Source organism: Acanthisitta chloris, unplaced genomic scaffold (genome assembly GCF_000695815.1).
Source record: "Acanthisitta chloris isolate BGI_N310 unplaced genomic scaffold, ASM69581v1 scaffold6718, whole genome shotgun sequence".
Taxonomy (NCBI): domain Eukaryota; kingdom Metazoa; phylum Chordata; class Aves; order Passeriformes; family Acanthisittidae; genus Acanthisitta; species Acanthisitta chloris.
In genome coordinates this window covers 9,846-27,380 of record NW_008686370.1, presented here as the reverse complement: position 1 = coordinate 27,380, position 17,535 = coordinate 9,846, and the positions used below count along the sequence as shown (strand labels likewise).

Here is a 17,535-nt window from a genome sequence, read left to right as displayed (position 1 = left end):
TAACTGTTTTTCCAAGTCTTCTCTTAAAAAGCTAATGCATTATTAGCAACACAGCTGAATTCTCTTCTCACAGAATTATTTTCAAAAAAAGCTGAGTCCCTTTAATCAGTGTATGATCTCTGAATGGCCCAGACATTACAACATATTCAGCCATTGATATCAAAACCATTTAATTTCTGAAATTCAATTTAAAAGGTTTTGGATTTTAATTTTCTATTAAAGAAACACTTTCTGAACCATTTTAGGAACCATGTCCTGCGCTTAGTGAAAGTGAAACATTATTTGTATCAGTTCTGTTTAACATCAGTGCTTAAATGAAAAATGACAAACAGAAGATTAATGTAAGCATGAGAGCTTACACAGTCATCGGTGAAAAAAGTAATTGTATATACTACATGCACCCAATTTGTATAAACCACTCGAAAAAAAAACCTGAAATGACAACTAGGATAAATACAACATATCATACAATAGCCTGGCAAATATCAAAATTTTAAGCGCAAACTTTTAATTTTGCTTTTCTGTGCCCTGCAGCAAACAATTCGATATCCTCAAATATCCCAGTGACACCTGTAACATTTCAGCAAGTCCACTTTAGAGATTCACATCACAAGTAAGTTTCAAAAGCATAAACCAGGTCCAATGTTACTACACACACTTTTTTCAGAGAAATAAAGATATAGCATTCTAATGCTACATAGTGCAAATTTTCTTCCTTTTACTTCTTTCTTTTCTTGAAGGCTCTTCCCTAGTTTTTCCTTTCCAGACTACCCAGTAATTTTAAAGGCTGATAATAAAATTAAGAAAACAAAACAAAACTAAAACCTATGGCTGAAGATCATTAAGTCATTTATAATTTTCCCAAGTTAAACAGGGAAATGTGCATTTAAGCCTATTCACGACTGGCTCTTCTCAGACACATATCTGAAAATATCTTTCACCTATAAACTCTCAAAACCTCAGGCTGTAAACAACAGTTTGGATCTACAAGATTTTTAGCTTTTCAATTCTATTGTGGCATCATTAACAGGGCAGGTGATAAGGAGCACATAAAGGGCAATAGAGAATGAGTGGAAGTTGAGGGCCTCATGACACCAAGGTCCTGTTAAACCTGGAGATCTCACTGGGGTCCTGGAGAGACACTAAAAAAATTTTTGGACCATGAAGCATTTTGATCTAGATGTTGCTCAGGTGTTACAAGAGCTATTCATCTATCCTCAGTCTTAAAATCTTAATGCTTTGAACCCTTGAAGCAGAACACAGGCTATATGGTGCTTCAGGAGATTTGCACTTCATTATTCAAGACCACTTTTAAATTTCACAGAGCAGATTTATTTTCAGAGCAGCAAGTTATTAGATCAATGGCATTTCCCTCTGCAGACTGTAGTAATTAAATTGCACCAACATTAAACTGTTTTACTCAACAGACCTGACCTTAGGAAGATCTCATTGGACATTAAAGGCTTTTTTGACAACATGTCTTAGCTGTCATCCAGCACACGAGCTACTGAGCAGCATTCACCAAGAGAATGGACGCAACAAAAATTAAATTTCTTTTTCATCAATACTTTTCCCTATAAAACAAGGCTTAGCACTTTTTTGTTTGTTTGGCAATTTAGCTTGGTTTTAAGGTATTAACAGTGCATTTCAATACAAATAGTGGAGTCAAAAAGCCAGCTTTGTACTAGAAACAAATTTTTAATAACATCTTTGAGAAAAGTTTCCTATGTTATTCAGCACCTTAGATAGGAGCTGTCAAGACAAACCTAAACTTGCTCTGCAGTTCATTAGCTTCAGCACTATCAATTCCTAGATGAAACCATGCTCAACATTTAGTGAGCACTGCTGACTCCTACCAGTATCTATGATATCAAAGACTAGCTGTGAGAAAGCAGGGACACAGTAGGAGGGATAGAAAGAGTAGGGGACAAGCAAGAAAGACAATACAAGTAACAGGCAGTGAGGGCAAAGATGCAAAACTACTCTGACGCATTACCAGCTAAAATAAGTGGCCCTCCATGAACCCTGTGACCAGACATCCACGTCTGTCAGTGCTATTTCATCAATACAGATCAGCTCACCTTAGCCTTAATCCTCAGATCAACAGAACAGAGAAAGGATTTCTCCTTGACAGCAGGTACTGCAGACCACACAGATAAACACTTATGTGTATGAGCAATGTGTGTCTCGCTTAAAAACTTTCATTTGAAAAAAAAACTATTTTCAAGTTAGCAACTTAAGAATATTACTGGCAAAAGATATGGTTGTCAAATAATTGGTCACACCTACTAAACAAGTCTGGTCAAAACAGAAATACAGAATTAGAAACATTTGTTCATGAAAGTCAAAACATAGTGAACTGTTGAAATAAAATTTTCAGGTTTGCTAGCTTCTGGAAAAATAAACAACAAAACATATTTAAATAAACAAGCCCCAACAACGTGTAACAGCAATTTTTTCATGGGTGTTCTCCACATACTTACAGGTTGAGCAGACTAATAGTGCCCTCGCCACAAGCTCACTGAATAATTTCCACTTGTGCTTCACTTTGGAGGTGACAACTGGAATTAGAATCTCCGCAGGGACGTAGAACTGAATCGAATAGGTCACAAAAATCCCAAAGGAGTACAGAATTTTTACAGACTGATACAACCTGTTGAAAACATTTACAGACATTCATGTAAGTTGCAAACTCTTCATAAAAAATTTAGCTTGCTAATGGCACTAAGATTACATATACATATATTCATATATATATATATATGAAAAATGTATTTTTCCCCAGCAAATAAGAAGGTAACACTGTAACTGTCTAAGAAATTACAAAAGATAAGCCAACCAGAGTAAATCTTGAAATAAACAAGAAGTATATACACCCTTACCACTGCTGCTTGTGGCTGAGTAAACAAGTGACAAAGAATTGTCCATGCTGTCATGTTTTAAACTTAGATGCACTTTTAATCCATGCTGCATAAACTACAAGCATATGTCATAGTTCTTCTTTCACCGAACTGATAGGAGACATGAGTCACTTTGTATGATTTTCTTTCTAAGAATGCAGCTAAGGACACGATCAAAACTTTGGGTAAGGGTTTGGCTCATTTGCCATGGTGTGTTGTGTGTCCACAAATGAGGAGAATATTTCTCACAAACAGCCTGTTTTAACAGAAGATGATGATACTTTTTTTTTTTTTTTGCTTCACACCTTAAAAGGAGGTTCAACAGAAGCAAAGTCAACATGCATCAGTAAGAAAAGAAAAAAACAGCAGCAGTAGGGAAACAAATAGCCCCTTCATCTCTGTATCTCTTAAAGCTTAGCAGGGGTCACTCAAAGCATTCCCCCTTTGAGTATTAGAGTCTGTATCTTATTAGCAAATAAAATACAGCCAGGACTGCTTTTGGTACATTGTCCTATGGCTAAATGGCATGACATGGCAAAATTTGTATCCGGACAGCTCAGCTACTTCTCACCACAACAGGATGCCTCCACCATCCTTCCTTCAACATATTGAAGGAAGTGCTGAGCAGTAAGTCAGTAATGGTTTTGGTACACTGGAGTAGTTTGGAGCAGAGGAATATAGCTGCTGAAACTGAACAGCCCCTTCAGCCTAGTCTTAGCTGTTTCTCATCTTATGGCTGCCAGCTAGTTCAGTAAGTTTTCTGCTTTTTATGACACTGAAAGACTGCTAACAAGCCAATCATCTTGTTGTTAGATGAACAAATACAGAGAAGGAATTTAAAGTGCATATATGGCGGAAAAAAGAAAAATACACTTCAACTAAAAATAGATTTGGACTAATAGGCCCTAAATTATTTCTATCAAAGGTTTGACCATCACTGTACAGAACTCAATGAAGGCCCAAAGGCATATTCAAATTGAGATAAAAACTATTACATCAATTTCCATGGTGACATAATGGCACAGCTAGTTCAGAAGCCACTGCTTTTGTGACACACTTCTTGATTGCTAAGCAGCTTTTAGAAATTTAGAGGAAAAAAAGAGTCACTTTTCTATCAGGTCTGCATGACTGTCCTTATTCCAGAAGCTTAGATGGATTTTAGCTATTAAAGAAAGAAAAAGTGACCAGCTACCCACAATTCACCTCTAATCCTCATGCTTCAGACCACCCCAAGCCTTTACAAAAATAATTTTACAGAGATACTCAAAAACAGAATTCAAAGCTTTAAACACACAATAGTCCAAAGTAAGCATCTCCATTACACTAACTATTTTTCTATAGCTATGCAAGGATTTAAACTTTCCAAACTGGGAAACAATTTTTCTATTATTGAAGTGATTTTACTAGTAATTTAATATTATATTCCAATCAGATAAAGCTGCCTCCTTAGGCTACCTTTTAAAAAAAAAAATCTAAATCATTCATATGTCCTAAACCTCTTTCCAATTCTACATTTTAGATTTCATGGTACCTATCTTAAGGGTAGAAACGTTGGCAAGTAGTATAATAAAACCTGCATAACGATACAGCTAGACCAAACAGGGCATTAATTATGCTAAACTTCCTCTTGAACTAGTATCATATAAACTCCTATCTAACTTCAATAAGCTATAATGTTTCTATGGCAGTTAACCTTAAGGATTCACAGTACAGAAACTGTTGCAAAAAGACTGTCACTTACATCTTAACACAGGACAGATGGTGGAAAGAACCTTCTTATTCAGTGTCAAGAAGATGAGTACCCAACCAAGGATAAAGAAGAAATTTCCTACCATGAGGGTGGCAACTCCCTGGCACAGATTGTCCAGAGATGCTGTGGATGCCCCATCCCTGGAAGTGTTCAAGGCCAGGTTGGACAGGGCTTGGAGCAACTTTGTCTAGTGAAAGATATGTCTACGCACAGCAGGAGGTTGGAACAGATCTTTAAAGGTCCTCCCCAGCACAATCCTTCTATGATTCTATGAGACCCAAACGAAGGACACTGCTAAGTACTAAAGCAGAATTTTCCATTTTCTACATTTGCAAATCCTGCAGGACTTGCCACGTGACAATAATTACTAAGATATTCCATGCAGCTAACTGTACATAAAACAAGAAATATTATTTATTGTGATAAAACAAAATTCCTTGATTCAAAAACAGTTGACAAAGACCAGCAAAAACAAGCTGAAACTCTTTTCTAGGTGATACATTATGCTGAGTGACAATCTGTACTCCCAAACACAATCTAAACTAGAACTGCATCAAAAAAAGGCCCTCCAAAAGCACCAATCTAGCTGAATATTTTTAAGAATATAAGCAGTCCTCTATTTAAATTAAACTTAAGAATTTAACCAATCCAAGGCCTGTGTATGCCTTCCAGTGAATTCATCTGTGAGGACATCAAATAAAACTCAGAAAGCAGCAGAGTTTAAATTGAATTTTTCTTTATCAGGAAAGGCTTATTTTTAAGACAGAGGTTGTCCAGCTGGAATTAAACTCATAAGCCAAGTCTCACTGCTTAGCTACATTCCAAGCTCTTTCGCGTGACTGCCTTCCTGTAAAACATCTCCTCTGCTTCTTGCATTTCTCCAGTTCAAACTGGCAACTCCAGGGCTTTTCATGTGACGACCAAACAGCAAAATATTGTCATATGGTTCACTGGAAATTTGTTTGGCTAGCACAGTTAATTGGAACCATTTGCCCTCTCAGTACTATATCAGGTAGACTCACAGTACTGCACAGCCACAGCATCGTACATCACAACTCCTGGGTGCACCACTGAGCTGCTTCTCCTAATTTTGTTTGGTGCTCTGGGGTACTATCCAAGGTAAGGCAAAAACAGATGACTTTGTTATCTGTATATATGTGCCCTGAGTAGCTTCGAGGATATTAAACTTATAATGCCAATTCCCCACCGTATAGAGTACCAGTTTCCATCTCTTTTATTATCTCTTTCTTTGCATTCGGCCTGCAAAGCCATCAGGATAAATATCATCATGATATCTGCACTGTAGCCAAGAGCTATTTGAAAACTCATATATGAACAGCTCTGTTAGACAGCAGGGATGCAGAATAAAGTTCATTCTGTTGCTTGCACGAGCACAATAAAAAGCAACAGAGGAGCAACCTTACCTTATTCCACATTCCTCCCTTTAACAGTACTTCTCTTAAGGCAAAAATAAACCCAAAGCTACCATTTAAAACACACTTTTCACTAATCTTACAAATAACAAGCCCTGCCAGGTAATAGTAGAAGTATTTTCCATTTCAGATGCATCACATAGACAGAAGAGATGCAGTAAACATTTGAAGCCTTCTGGGGTTTTTTTAATGTCATAGAATCACAGAATGGTTTGGCTTGGAAGGAACTTCAAAGATCACACAGTTCCAATCCCCCTGCCATGGGCAGGGACACCTTCCACTAGATCAGGTTACTCAGAGCCTGGTCTTTATTGCCTCCAGGGATGGAGCATCCACAACCTTTCTGGGCAACATCTTCCAGTGCCTCATCATCCTTAAAGAATTTCTTCCTAATATCTAATTTTAACCTGCCCTCCTTTCATTTAATGCCATTCACCCTCATTCTATCACTGCATGCCCTTGTGAAAGATCCCTCTCCAGCCCCCTTTAGGTACTGGAAGGTGCTGTAAGGTCTCCACAAAGCCTTCTCTTCTCCAGGCTGGAGAGCCCCAGCTTCCTCACCATGTCACAGGAGAGGTGCTCCAGCCTGCTGATCATCTTAGGTCTCCTCTGGACTTGTTCCAACAGGTCACAATCTTTCTAGAACTAGATGCAGCACTCCAGGTGAGGTCTCACCAGAGTACCACAGAGGGGGAGGACCACCTCCCTCAACCTGCTGACCACACTGCTTTTGATGCAGCCCAGGACACAGTTGACTTTTCATTCACCAGCACCCCCAAGACTTTTTCCTGAGGGCTAGTCCCAAACCAATTTCCACCCAGCCTATACTTGTGCTTGGGATTGCCCCACCTTGCACTTGGACTTGTTAAGCCTCATGTGCATGTAGGTACAATGAATGGACATAAATACATATGATGAGCAATATGCCTCAAGAAACAGAACCACGGGAAAACCAGGAAAAGAAGCACAAAAAAACCCAACAAAAAACCCCAAAACAAAAAACAGTCCCATAAAATGGAAAAAAATTCAGGACTAAATCTCAGTTTCTACAACAGCAGTAAAAAACAAGAGAACAACAAGAAATAGATGAAAATTCTAGCAAACAAAAAAAAATCCATCCTTCAAGACAAATTTTATTATACTTTCATGTATTAAACATTGGAATCAGACAGGCAATTAAACAAAACTTTTTAAGAATATTAAAAATGCATAGCTCACACTGACTCCAAGGAATGAAAAGGAAGAAAAGAGAGTGAAAAATAACACTTGAAAATTAAGAACATTCTTTACATGTGTTCTTCCCTTTTTCAAAGATTCAAAAAGGAGTCAGCCTTCATTTCATGAAAGCAGCTTTTGTTTCGCCCAATTTGAGATTTCACTATTTCAATAAGGTGCCACAACAGACATTGAACAACAAGTAGATGCAAGTGTATAACCCGTAGGGCATTATTTGATGACAACATTAGAGCTTGTTGGTTTTAACACTTGTCCACTCCAGGTAGACCGAATTTTAGGCTCATCAGACATAAAAGTACTAAAAAAATTTAGAGTCACATTTAAATGAATAGTTAAAGAGTATCTATCTATGCATGGACAGACACAGGACTAACAATGCACCAGTTGAAAAAGTCCTTGGTGCTTCTGCAGTATGTGACATGTGGAGCTCCCACAGCATTAAAAAAAATGAAAAGCTAAATTAAAATTACAATATCCTTGAGACACTGGCAAGCATAAGCTTCATTTTCCTGATAGGAAGCCATTATTATACACTATCCATGGACTTGCACTTGAAGTACAAATCTATTCAGCTTTAATGTCTTCTATTGCAGTTGTTTACCTGCTAAGCTCAGTGATTCCACTAAAAAAAGCACTATATTACCATGATATCCAACATAAAAGCAGCTGGTTTCAGAACTGCAATATAGATGGTTGTAACTGCATATTCCCTCCTTCAGCAGTCCTGGAACTAGCTCCTGCTAGAGATGGAATACTTTATAGCAAAGATCATTGATGTGTCTCCATAAGCAAGTCTGTGTAATATGCAAGAAATCGATGGCTAGGACCACAGCTCTACTGTAGAAGAAAGAGACAGTATATACAGTATATTTTAGAAGAGTACCTACCAGTTCTAAGCCTGATAGCACTGAGGCATGCAACAACCTTTGCAGCATTTCTGCTTCTAGATTATTGCTTTTAAATCACACATGCACTTACCATATATCTTGTGGCAGATTTAAAGTTATGCTGCCTTTGACTTCATCCCCAAAGCGCAGATACCCCAGAGTGGCTAATGAGATGTACAAGGCCATGACTATTCCCATACCAATGTTCAATGCCTGTGGGAAACGTGTGGTGTCCTTCATTCTGTTTTCCAGTGGGAGTACCTGGAAAGAGAGGGAGAATCAATCACATTTTATGTTCTCAGAGTAAAACTACTTTTCTCCCTTCTTTCAAAACAAATTTCCAAAATTTCAGCTATTTTCAAATAAATAAGAATATTCTATAATAATGTTTTACAGTGTGAACAGACACAATGTTTTAACTTACTGAATAGAAATGTACAGTTACTGAAAAGCACCTGTCTCGGTTGGAAAACAGCATCAGTGAGGAAATACAAAGCAATATTTATAGGTTAGGAAAACTGACAAGAGAAGCTTACAGTGTCCAGATGAAAATACATAAGCAATACGAGTAACATGAATTTTTTTGCAACAGAATTGTTCAGAATCCAAGGCTAAAACTCCTATGTCTGCAGTGTAGGCTTCTTTCACAGACCAACTTTTCATTATGCTCAGAACTCAGCCTCAGCTCTTCTGCTAGGGAAACTTGAGCCCATGGCTACCAGAATACAGTCCCATGCTATTTTTCATTTTCAGGCACACCAAGCATCGTTTTTCCTAAGTTTAACATACATGCTTTGAGGCAGAACTCTAATCGAGCCACCTTGGGCTTGCCATCACTTCAAAGTGAAGATACAGGCATTACAACCATTACTGCATGAAGTCTGCTGGAGAGACTGCCTTTTATGTGTACTATATAGTATTTAGAAAAACACAGTAAGTTTCAGCTTAAGTTTTTAGGCACCCAGATAAAATTCCCAGGCAAGGCAGTAAAAACAAGTAACAAGCTCACATGCTGCTCTTCCACCTTTGCTTTCATCAGCATAACAGATCTTTTTATGCCTTAAACCAGAAACTGAAGGTACGTGCATACTCCTAGTCAAGCATCCTTTCCTTATCTCTTTCAGGAGAACTATACACTCATCTCAGATACTCAATATAGAATATAGTTCAAGATTAGTATGTCTACATCTAAGTAAAACATCTAAGCTTCTATAATGAAGTTAGGTAATGAAGATCTAGTCAATACAGTAAGTGGAATAAAGTCCACAGTTCAGTTTATCTTTCACTAGACATGCAGGTTATATTTGCTTAACAGAACAGCATTGTAAATTAAATAAGCTTGTGCTGAGAGAGCTGGCAGATATCATAGCCAGGCTGCTCACAATCATCTGTGAAAAGTCATGGAGATCAGGAGAGGTGCCTGAAGATTATAAGATGGCAAATGTCACACCAATCTTCAAAAAGGGCAAGAAGGAGGATCTGGGGAACTACTAGCCAGTCAGGCTTACTTCAGTCCCTGAAAAGGTAATGGAAACCCTCATTCTGGAGGCCACCTCTGCCCACATGGAAGACAAAAAGGTGAGCAGGACTAGTCAGCATGGGCTCACTAAAGGTAAGTAGAGTTTAACCAACCTGATTGCCCTCTATGGCAAAACAACTGCCTGGATGGATGAAGGGAGAGCAGTGGACATTGTTTACCTTGACTTCAGCAAGGCTTTGCACACTGTGTCCCACAGCATCCTTATCAGAAAACTTAAGAAGTGTGGGTTGGATGAGTGGACAGTAAATTGGATTGAGAACTGACTGAGCAGCAGATCCCAGAGAGAGGCACAGAGTCTAGTTGGAGGCCTGTCACTAGTGGTGTCACCCAGGGTTCCATACTGGGCCTGGTTTTGTTCAACTTACTCATTAATGTCTTGGACAAGGGGACAGAGTGCCTTCTCAGCAAGTTCACTGATGATACAACACTGGGAAGAGTGGTTGATACCTCAGAGGGCTGTGCTGCCCTTCAGAGGTGACCTAGACAGGTTGGAAAGATGGGCAGAGGAGAACCAACTGAGATTTAACAAGGACAAGTGCACAGTCCTGCACCTGGGCAGGAATAACCCCAAGGGTTATATATACAGGCTGGGCACTGACCTGCTGGAGAGTAGCTCTTTGAAGATGGACCTGGGGGTCCTGGTGGACAACAGGCTGTCCATTAGTCAACATGTGCCCTTGTGGCTACAAAGGCCAATGGAATCCTGGGTGCACTGAGAAGAATATTGCCAGCAAGTCGAGGGAGGCAATCCTGCCCCTCTACTCAGCCCTTGTGAGGCCACACCCGGAGTACTGTGTCTAGTTCTGGGCTTCTCAGTACAAGAGGGACATGGAGCTCCTGGAGTGGGTCCAGCAGAGGGCAATAAAGATAATTAAGGGACCTTCCTCACTTACAAGGAAAGGCTGAGGTACTTGGGCCTGTTCAGTTTTGAGAAGAGACAACTGAGAGGGGACTTCATTAAGGTATTCAAGTACATGAATGGGGAGTGCCAAGATGATGGAACCAGATCCTTGTCAGTGGCAGAAACCAATAAAACAAGAGATAATGGGCAAAACCTGATGCACAGAAAGTTCCTCCTGAATATGAGGAAGAACTTCTTTATGTGTGAGTCATTGAGCACTGGAACAGACTGCACAGAGAGGCTGTGGATTCTCCCTCACAGGAGGGATTCAAGAACTGTCTGGATGTAACCCTGAGCCATGAGCTCTAGGACGGCCCTGCTTGAGCAAGGAGGTTGGACCAGATGATCCATTGTGGTCCCTTCCAACCTAACTGATTCAGTGATTCTGTGATCACTGATTAGCACTTATGTCAGTCTCAGTGCAACAGCATTGTCCTGTAAAAGCTACTGTCCATCATACAAAATTGTGTTGCAAATGACTGAATATATACTGATTTCAATTTAAGCAATATGAGTTCTAAAAAAAAAAAACCCAGATTTCATCCACTAACCGACAAACTGATATATTTTAATTGCTGGCATATTATTTTCTAAAGGGCAGTCATTCCTTTCCTCCTAGCAACCTACTGACAATCCCTTCCTGACTTATCATTGAGTATCACCACTGCCAATCCATCCCACATTGCTCTGTTTCTCCTACACGAGAAATCCCAATTACATTATAATCTTAACTTCTTTATAATCTGAGTTTGGACTGCACCTTAATCTGGTGGGGAGTACAAAATTTAAACCAAGAAGAGTTCCAAAAATTAAATCAATTTTTAAATGATAATTGAGCAGCAGGAAAAATACAAAAAGAGACATGTGGCTACAAGTATTACCTTACTGGAACACACACAAAGCATTCTCATTCCTCTAAATTAATTAAGCTTCTATGTCTGTATAGTACTTGTCAAGCCATCTTTTTATATTGAACATCTAAATGTGCCAGGTAGGACAGATGGCACTTCAGATTCTTTTGTCCTCAGTTGCAATTAGACAGTTTTAATATACCACCTTATTAAGAGCTTTGAAGGATGAAAATTAAAGGCAGTTTTTATCTTCATCTGAGTTTCCCCATTCTCGACTTCCTACAAACAGACAGCATTTGGGTCTGAACCAGTAACAGACATGCTCTTTCAGTGTGTATCTGTTAATTCTCTGGTTATTAAATGGAATGTATTTTCTGCTTCAGTTCTGCCATGTTCTACAGCTTCTAGGAATCTTAACAAGCATAAATTGCTCCTGTAAGATCTTATTCCAAGCTACATTGTCAGCAGAGTTGTAAAGGCAACTGCTTGTCCAGCTTATAGACATCAGGTGTTTCTTAATAAGGTCACTGGCCCACAGGTTTGATTTCCAGTCTCCAGCATTCATTACATATGTCTCTAGCAGAAGGAAGACAGTGAACTCAGACACACATGCCAGACATGGAAAAAAAACCTCACGTTTTTCCACCGTGAGTGTTGGCAGGAAAGGGATCCTGGAGACTGTCTGCCCCTCTGAACAAAAGCAATCCGTGCGTGACTAATTAACAGGAGAAAAAATTTCCTGTGGCTTCACAGTCAGAGGGAGTTGAACTCCAAGACTTACAAGACTGTTCATTATGATGGACCTGTTCGTGCACGTCCAGAGGAGGGCCACAAAAAAGATCATATGGATGGAGCACCTCTCCTGTGAAGACAGGCTGAGAGAGCTAGGGTTGTTCAGCATGGAGCACAGAAGGCTCCTGGGATACCTCATTAAAGCCTTTCGATACTTAAAGGGGGTCTATAAAAAAAGATAGACTTTTTATGAGTCCAGTTAACGCAGCACTGCCAAGTCCACCACTAAACCATGTCCCTAAGTACCACATTTATATGCATTTTAAATACCTCCAGGGATGGCAACTGGGTAGACTGTTCCACTGCTTGACAACCCTTGGTGTGAAGTAATTTTTCCTAATATCCAACCTAAAATTCCCCTGGCTTGAGGCCATATCCTCTTGTCCTATCACTTATTGCCTGGGAGAAGAGGCTAATCCTCACCTCCTAAAACCTCCTTTTAGGTAGCAGTAAAGAGCAATAAGGTCTCCTTCATGTGGTTGGTGTGACTCAAGTGCAGGACCCATGCCTTCGACTTGTTGAACCTCATACAACTGGCCTCAGGCCATAGATCCAGCCTGTCTAGATCCCTCTACAGAGCCCTCCTACCCTCCAGAGGATCAACACTCCCACCCAATTTGGTTGTGTGTGAACCTGATGAGGGTGCACTCAATCCCCTCGTCCATATCATCGTGGCCTCTGATCCCTCTACAGAGCCCTCCTACCCTCCAGAGGATCAACACTCCCACCCAATTTGGTTGTGTGTGAACCTGATGAGGGTGCACTCAATCCCCTCGTCCATATCATCGTGGCCTCTGACCACCACATCACCCACCAGTCCTTCTCAGTTCACAAACAGCAGTTCCAGCAAGGCATGTCCTCTGGTTGGCTTACTCACTAGCTGTGTCAGAAGTTCTTTTCCATACACTTCATTGAACCTCCTACACAGTTTTTTCCCTGTTGCATTTTATTTCCAACAGACATCTGGTAAGTTGAAGTTCCCCATTAAAACAAGGGCCAGAGAGTGTTAGATTTCTCCCAGCTGCTTATAGAATATTTCATCTACCTCTATATCCTGGCTGGGTGGCCTGTAACAGACACCAGCCAGAATATCTGCCTTTTCAGTTTTTCAACTTTTTACTTTTTTTTTTTCCACAGGCAGATAAGAGTATCATACAACTGTATATCAAAACTTAGTTCATAAATGAAAATAAAGGACCAGTGATATGTACTATGTTCAATGTGCTTGAATCCAAAGGAAGCATTCAAGTTTTTTAATTTCCAGCTACACTGCAATATTTTATCTTTAGTGTTTAATCCAGGCAGTTTGAAGACCTGTGTTTCTCCAAAAAAATGAAGACTTAATTTAAAAAAAATTAAAAAGCAATTTAAAACCATTATAGGGCAATTCTCTCAAGCATTCTAACTCTTGCTTTTTAATTATCCATTAAACCAAGTTTACTCATTAAACACAATGATATAATTTCCTGTGCAGTAATGAGTAGGTCAGAATAAAACGTACTCATATAAAACATACACATTCTCACCACATCAACCTCACTTTACCGTTACAACCTTCATTCATACTGAATTTAAGGAAAAGATACACTAAAAGAAATATAATAATATTGTTAGTGAGAGACACGTTAACTTACATAGATCTTGAAACTGTATTTTAAAATGTTATTTTTTCCCTGCTTATCCTCAAATTAGTATCAGGACTAGATCTGCCTCCAGACTGAGCACATCAGAATGCTAATGCAGCTTTTCCTGCATCGCTCAGTACAGGCAACAGTGTCCCTTCCCAGACTCAGCATGAGGATTTCCAGGTTCAGGTACTCTCTCTTCACAGCAGCAGAGATCTGGAGACAGCTGATATTGCTGCAGGAGATGCTTCCCCTGGTAGAACTGATCCCCAAAGAAATTATGCAAAGAACTCGAGCCAGATTTCATACAGTATCCAGCATCACTTATTCCAGACAAGCTGTAAAGTTCATAAACTTGAAGCCAAGTAACAACCAAGAAGACAGAGGTTGCCAGGAGATATGATGTGAGCCAATGCCTGTGTGACACTGTCACTGTTGGGCAGCTGCTGGACAGATTTTTCACTGAAAAATTTCTTTCCAGTCCTTGCATAGTCCCTGCTGCGAAGACTTCAGAAAATCTAACATTTCATCTGAATGTAAAAGACATAAGGTTCATTTCACAAATATTTTTTAGTATTAGTTTTATTGCTTCCTTTCTGGAACACTAGCGCTGAACATACTTTCTTGTCCTTTTTTCTGGAGCCGGAAATTAATTTCACTCTTCAGCTCTCTTATATTATTTTCTTAAAAAGGTAGCACCCTAGCTACAAAAAAACCAAAAAATCCACACCTCTGTGTCGTAACACCTTCTCTCAAAACGGATGTTGCATGAATTCAGTACCACACACAACTAAGGCTTTGCTGTTGCTCCGTGTTTGTTCAAACACCCATTTCTGCTACATCAGGCAGAATCATTCATCTAGGCCAATACCTCTCACACTCTTCAGACCTATACCCTAAGCTAGTGATAAAAAACCAAAAAATCCACACCTCTGTGTCGTAACACCTTCTCTCAAAACGGATGTTGCATGAATTCAGTACCACACACAACTAAGGCTTTGCTGTTGCTCCGTGTTTGTTCAAACACCCATTTCTGCTACATCAGGCAGAATCATTCATCTAGGCCAATACCTCTCACACTCTTCAGACCTATACCCTAAGCTAGTGATAGGAAATACTAAGGTCAGGAAAAACTCTGGGGTCTTCCCTCCCAAGCAAGGTCACTGGGGGCAGAATGATGAAGGTGAGAGAACCAGAGTTAAGATACAGAGTTGTAAATACATTTTTAATTAATTTCTTCCATGCTTCTGATTTCCATGCTCTGTTTCCTTCAAGCTCTTTCTACCCGAGTTCACACTAGTCCCTGTCATAGCCCCACACATCGATTAAATCAGGTATTTTAGACAAAATTGATCCTTTTCATAATTCCTCGTTTTCCATCATTTTTCCTACTCCTAACTGAATAAGTTTTATATCATTTTTCTCTGTCACATGCTTCACAGAGCTTTTCCTATCATTTCTGAGGTGCTGGCACACATCACTATTATTTGCTTCCTTGAAACTTTAGACTTGGTTCTTTTAGTTCCAATCAACCTTTGGTTTCTTAAAATCACAAAACAAGCATAATCCATCTTGCTTTCATCCACCAAATAAATACAAAAGTACCCATAATTTACAGGAAAAGAAGCATAATTGAATCTTTGAAATAACCTGGCAAATCTGCTATCATCCATTATGCAAAGTGCTTTCCCTTTCACTTCAAGCTGCATGAAGAAGGTATAAACATCCCCAGCAATACCCCTGTTTCCTCATCCCTTCCCTTGAATATCCTGCTACACTCAGTCTTTGTGCAACTAAGCTGCAGGGGACTGCCTAATTCTAATCAGAAATCTCTATTGTACATTTAATAAGACTAGGTGAAAAAAAAATCCACAAGAGAATTCAAACTGCAGGTAATCAGATTAACTGTTATTTACTTGTCATGGCCACTTGAAACTAATCTTGTAATGAATAAATATTTAGTATGTCTGCTATTAAGTTAAATACATATGATCACCTTTCCCTTTCTCAGGAAACACCACAAAAATGGTAAGAATGAAGCAATCCTCCATTCCTTGCACTTTTGAAATAAGTATTTCAGGCAGAAGAGACAGCTATACACAAGTTTTGATTAGTTTAAGCTAGAGACAACTCAACACTTTTGGAAAATGAAAACCAATATATTTAGCAATTTACTCGGAAAAAAAAAAAATCCATCTGCAATCATGTCCTACTGCAACAAAATAAAGCTCTGTTCAGTCAAAGCAAAAAAAGCTGAGGAAGCTAATATCGAAGGTATTCAAGGTATGTACACAAATTCTACCACCTTAACCTCCAACGACAAAATATTAAATCCTCAGCAAACTAATGCAACCCAGACCTGGCCTATTCCTTCTTGTCTGCAGAAGGTGCCAGTGAGTTTATTTGTTCACTGGAAGGTGGATTTACAACCATACAGCATACCAGGGAACTGCCTGCAGAAAAAATATGTTTTCTCCAAGTAAGTAATAATCATAACATACATCATTACACTGCTATGTTTTGCTTGCCTGTCCTTGTCCATGTCCTCTTGCACTGGTACAGAAAAAGTCTCATGCAATATCTTGAGCAGTAGGCTTTTATTCTATCACTCTTAGATACATTTTTAAAGCTCACTCTCTTTAGCAAGATATAGAACATCGCTATTTGGAATACATATAATAAACAATCTAATTTTCCTTAACATGGGATCCCTCATGACTGCAAATAAAAGAGCAGCTACTAGTACCCAAGGAAAGACGCAAGCCAAATGGTGACTGTACATCAATTTTTACAGTAAGAGTTTTATATGAAATAAATAAATCCAGAAGACAAGTTCTCAGTATAGAACATTACCTTCTGAAGTCTGCTGAGCAATTCCAATCACTCCAAAACCCAATCTCCTCAGATTCCAGCACAGCAGCTTCCTACCTGTTTCACCAGGAAAAAGAATTGCTCATATACACAAAAAGAACAAACCCAATCTATTGCCCTATTCTCATGGCCTTGATTTAACAATGCTTGAAGGAATTGCATAAATCCTATTTAGCTTGCCATCTAAACCTCGCATTTTCTCCAGAGGTTCTTTCTTCTTTCCTTTTTTCTTCTTTTATGCTTAAAGAGCTTATTTATCACTCCATTTATTTAATCTTTAGCTTGCTCTGAAATTTAACAGAAGCTCTGCAAGTTTGTGTACTATCATGTCTTATCTGGCTTTATTTGTGAATGAAATCTAAAATACTTCTTTCTCCAATGCAACCAAAAGTAAAAAAGCAGCATCTTTGTTCCACCACTAATATTTTCAAATATTTATTCTGTCAAAATCACTTAAGTGTTATATTCTTTGCTGCCCTTTACAACATTATGCAATTTTATCCAACAAAAGACATACATCAATAGAAAATTATGTTTCTAATTTAGCAGACAGTTCCAGCCCCCACTCATTTGAAATTGCAGCCTATAGACTATACAGTATTATATTCTAATATGACCTCTATACATTATACTACTCTCAAAATTTCTACAAGCTAAGTGATAAAACATTACTTTGAAACACAACAAGTGTTGCTGGAGCATATACTGCAATCCACTGCAATAATACATAAAGGTATAGTATATCATCA

General features: G+C 38.9%; 1 protein-coding gene across 1 annotated transcript in view; it reads right to left on the bottom strand.

Moving 5' to 3' along the window:
• Nucleotides 1–2,483: 2,483 nt before the first annotated feature.
• The window catches only part of LOC103807359 (proton-coupled amino acid transporter 4-like), a gene marked incomplete at both ends in the record, with an annotated part of 24,881 nt that continues 9,829 nt past the window's right edge, over nucleotides 2,484–17,535 (bottom strand). Inside the window, 2 exons of the mRNA XM_009080086.1 lie at nucleotides 2,484–2,653; nucleotides 8,298–8,467. Of these exons, the coding sequence (XP_009078334.1) occupies nucleotides 2,484–2,653; nucleotides 8,298–8,467 (340 nt within the window). The remainder of the gene's footprint in view (nucleotides 2,654–8,297; nucleotides 8,468–17,535) is intronic.